The 4,378-nt window shown below is 39.5% G+C and overlaps 1 protein-coding gene across 1 annotated transcript; it reads right to left on the bottom strand.

The window, feature by feature from the left end:
* Positions 1–207: 207 nt before the first annotated feature.
* Positions 208–3,664, bottom strand: LOC144658588 (neuropeptide FF receptor 1-like). The gene is made up of 2 exons (XM_078519032.1): positions 2,806–3,664; positions 208–686 (listed from the first exon to the last, which is right to left on the bottom strand). Exons 1-2 carry the CDS (start codon positions 3,538–3,540, stop codon positions 303–305), a joined length of 1,119 nt encoding a protein of 372 aa, XP_078375158.1. The 5' UTR covers positions 3,541–3,664; the 3' UTR covers positions 208–302.
* Between the last annotated feature and the right edge of the window lie 714 nt (positions 3,665–4,378).

Raw genomic sequence — 4,378 nt, 5'->3', positions numbered from 1 at the left:
CACTCGAGACAGCGTTTCATCGGCTATCCAAATACCTCGAATTTCGTCAAAAATACTCCATGCGCGTTGTATTTTCAACTCTCTTCTCGGTGTTTTGATCTCCCAATAAAACACACCGTCTCTTGTGTTTGATTTATTACATAAAGTACAGTACAAGAATTAAGTTCTGATTACGGAACGTTGTCGTGTCTGCTGTCGTATTTGTCCAGTCCCTGAGTCTCTCATCCGCGCGCCCTTTATAGGGGTTGAACCCTTGTCGTATGTGTTTCATCGCCACAAGCATCTCATGCTTGTCATCATTGTCAGAGGCATGAAACCCTTTCCATTACGATCGCTTCACTTGTTGCAAACTCCGTTCCCTCACGAGTCTCCTTATATTTCACGAGGTAAACTCTTTTGAGCATGTTATTTGGGAGCCTATCTTTTACTCTCATTTCATCAAGCGTCTTCTGGTGGGTTTTTCCTTTTTTCACACATCGGAAAAACGCCTTAAATCCTTTGCCAAAATCCTGGTTTAGTGTGCCGTAGATAATTGGATGAGCAGCGCTGGTTGCAATAACGAGGAGAACGCAAAGTTTCTTAGCAACGGAGTTTGGATAACCAAACACGCCGAGAAGCCAGGTCACGTGATAAGGGAGTGTAAAAAGTGCATATACAGCAGCTATTACGACCAACATTTTTATCACCTGAAAAAAATAAAATGTTTAAAAACAGTGATTAAACACCTCCAGATATAGGACCAGTGTCTTGTTATATAGCGACGAAGGTGCATGGTGCATTGTACAATATTTTATATGTACTCTAGATAATTCATAATTTGAAATGAACATGATGAAATGATCTTAAAAATAAGGCCATCCCAAACCCACTCCCAGATCGATCTTTTACGCGGAACTAAGCTGCCAGTTGAAACTTACTATTAAACAAGCGCCTCGCTTCAAACAATAGATGAATGCTTTCTTCTTGACGGGGATTTGTCAACAAGATAACGCTAATACCACTCTTTCGAGCTACCAGGGCCGATATAAGCGACAGTAATCCTTTTGAAGGGAAATTTTTCTAGACTGTACATGGCCCTCTATTTTTTCGTATTTTTTCGTTCAATGAGCGCGATGGAAAAACGGCGAGAAAACTGCACGACAGTGCAAAACGGGAGGTGCGAGGGGGTGGCTCAAGCCCGCTTTGCTCACCGCTTCTCTCGCTTTCCTTGTGTTGAAAAATAGAGAGGCTGCTAGAATTTATCAACAAGATAAGGCTAATACCACTCTTTCGAGCTACCAGGGAGCTAAGCCGCCAGCATCTCGCTTCAAACAAAGGATGAATGCTTTCCTCTTGACGGGGATTTATCAAAAAGATAAGGCTAATACCACTCTTTTGAGCTACCAGGACCTATAATCACAATATTCCTCTTGACGGGGATTTATCTAGACTGTACATAGTTCTCTATTTTTTCGTATTTTTTCGATCAATGAGAGCGGGGAAAGAACAGCGAGAGAATTGGACGCTAGCGCAAAACGGGAGGTGCGAGGGGGTAGCTCAAGCCCGCTTTGCTCACCGACTCTCTCGCTTTCCTTGTGTTAAAAATAGAGAGGCTGCTAGAATTCAAGTTATCAACAAGATAAGTCTAATACCACTCTTTCGAGCTACCAGGGCCGATATTAGCGACAATAATCCTCTTGACGGGGATTTTTCTTGACTGTACACAGCCCTCTATTTTTTCGTATTTTTTTCGATCTATAAGCGCGGGAAAAGAACGGCGAGAAAATTGGACGCTAGTGCAAGACTGAAGGTGCGAGGCGGTGGCTCTCGCTCGCTTTGCTCAGCGATTCTCTTGCTTTTCTTGTGTTGAAAAATAGAGAGGCTGTGGACAGTCTAGAACTTATCAACAAGATAAGTCTAATACCACTCTTTTGAGCTACCATGCAGGGCCGATATAAGCGACAGTATGCAAATATCGACTAATGATGTTTGTTTATACAGTGGAGTATTCATTTGATGCATACGCTGATTTTATTCAAAAATAGCCGCTGCAACATGTAATTATTCTCTAACTGCGAAAAAATGTAGTAAACTTGGCGTTTTGATCAAACACTTTAAATGTAATATTTAAAAAAACCCGTCTCATTGAAATTATATTTTGCAAGTTTGTTCTTTATTTGACTAAGCTTTATTTGTGCCAAGTGCTGTTTGATGTCTAAATGTTATAATTATTTCTACCAACTCGACAAAAATAATACTTTTCTCAGGGTAACATCGAGTAACTCAACATGCCCAATATTATTTTATTAACATAACTATTATTTTTGACAGTTCATTGATGAAGGGAATACAGTTTTCCTGGAAAAAAAATAAGGTCTTTTGGTTTGGAACAAAATTTCCCTCACGTGGTAACCATAGCAATCCTCTGCTTTTAGTATTGCCTAATTGAAGCCTATTGTAATTTTAAAACCGACTTTAAAGTACCTAAAGCTGAACAAGTAAATTCTTCTTCCATGGACCAGGCAAAATCGTTTTTTTAAAAAAATGACTTCCAGGAAACATATACTTATCTTTGGAAAGCATTTTTTCTTACCGCTCAGTGGCCATTAGAGTCAAGTTAGCGGCCGCGCAATTCAAACTGTTTTTTACACTGATTCGGTCCCGAAAGTGCAGATACGTAGATGTGAAATAAATATGAACGTTATTAGCTGTGCGCTTTTTTAGTAAGATATTTGCAAACACAGAGAAAACCGTGGTGTAGGATTCAAATTTAAGAAATGCTCAAAAGAGGTGAGAAATGTCACATTGAACTAATTATAAATTTACCTTTTTGTTCCTTTCTGAGCGTTGCCTGCTTGATGTGACGTGGTCCAGCCTTGTGCTCAAGCTAAGATGACCGCATATGCGAGTATAACACGACACGATAATGGTCATAGGAATCACAAACTGAACCACAAACAAACACAAAAAGTAAAATCGCTCAAATTCCGCACTGGGCCAAACATCAGTGCAAACTGGACGGCCTGTTTGGCGTTCAGTCACGGTCAATGCGAAGTTGAACGGCAGAGTTATAAGGGTGGAGAAAATCCAGATGAGCAACAACGCATATTTGGTAATTTTGATGGTGAACCTTCGCCCTAAGGGATTAACTATGGCTCTGTATTGGTCAATGGTCATCAGTACAAGTGTGGCAGACGACGCAGTAATAAAGAGATAGGTCAACATTGGAACTATCTTGCATAAAAACGCCCCAAAAGGCCAAACGTAAGAGTTTTCTTGGTACGCCAGGCGAAATGGAAGATTTACCGTCAACACGGCAATATCGGCTGCGGCAAGATTACAGATGAACATGTTGCTAACAGTTCGCAGTTTTCTTCTTTTGACGACCATTCGGAACACGAGCACGTTTCCAACGACACCGAACAAAAAGACCAGAGAATAACAAAACAGTTTTAAAATTTTGAACGATAAACTCTCCGTCGGAAAGCTGCGGGTTTTAGTCGCGTTAAAAGTGTCAGTTGCGGAGTCGTTATTTGGAAGAAAAGGTTCCTGGAATTCCATGGTCAAAACGGGATTCTAAACTGACAATGTTCAAGCTGGTGACTTTGGTTATACTTAATGAAATCCGCGGAGTCTCACTTCACCGCCACCAGTTGTGGGCAAAAGATTGTGGTTCCAAGAGACTTTCTTCAACACCTTCACGGCTTTGATATTCATGAGCTTTAACAGCGCTCCAATGAATTTCTTTGGAATACAGATGGTACCGATAGCAGCTGTTTGCCTGACTTGAAAAAGGTTAGACAAAGATAAACAGAAACCGTGATTTTAAGCGGTTGCTGTGTTTTCTTTTCTATAGACAAACATTTCATGGGTTATACCCAAACCAAATATAATGACTAAATAATATGTAAATGGTTTGCAAAAACAAAAAACATATTGAAATTAAAATGTGCCTTATTTTTCAATATTCATGATCCATTTTTCGCCTTATTTAGTTAACGCTCTTTCATCGAGTTTAGTTAATAAAAATAGACCGCTTTTCTGAAGCTGTAGTTTTTCATGAATAAATGATGCGAAAAAAGTAACCAGAGACACATTTAAATGACTCTTTACTCCAAGCGTATTTATTTGCTCCGAACTGCATTGTTTATCAACAAGACCTAAACAGAAAAAGAGAAGGAGTACTTTTAACTGTAAGAAATTATACTTTATCTACCGGAGCAATTATATTGATTGACATCCTTTATGGGGAGAAAGAGAGCCGCTTGTTGAATAATTATCTCCAAGAGTTTTAATGATACCGCTGAAATTAAACTAGTTCGAGTCGTTGGAGACCTAAATCTCCCAGAAATGGATTGGTCAACAATCTCTGTTTTTCGTATTACTGAACAATAATAAA

Source organism: Oculina patagonica, chromosome 6 (assembly GCF_052425735.1).
Source record: "Oculina patagonica isolate OP01 chromosome 6, crgOcupat, whole genome shotgun sequence".
NCBI lineage: Eukaryota > Metazoa > Cnidaria > Anthozoa > Scleractinia > Oculinidae > Oculina > Oculina patagonica.
This window is presented reverse-complemented; position numbering and strand designations above follow the sequence as displayed.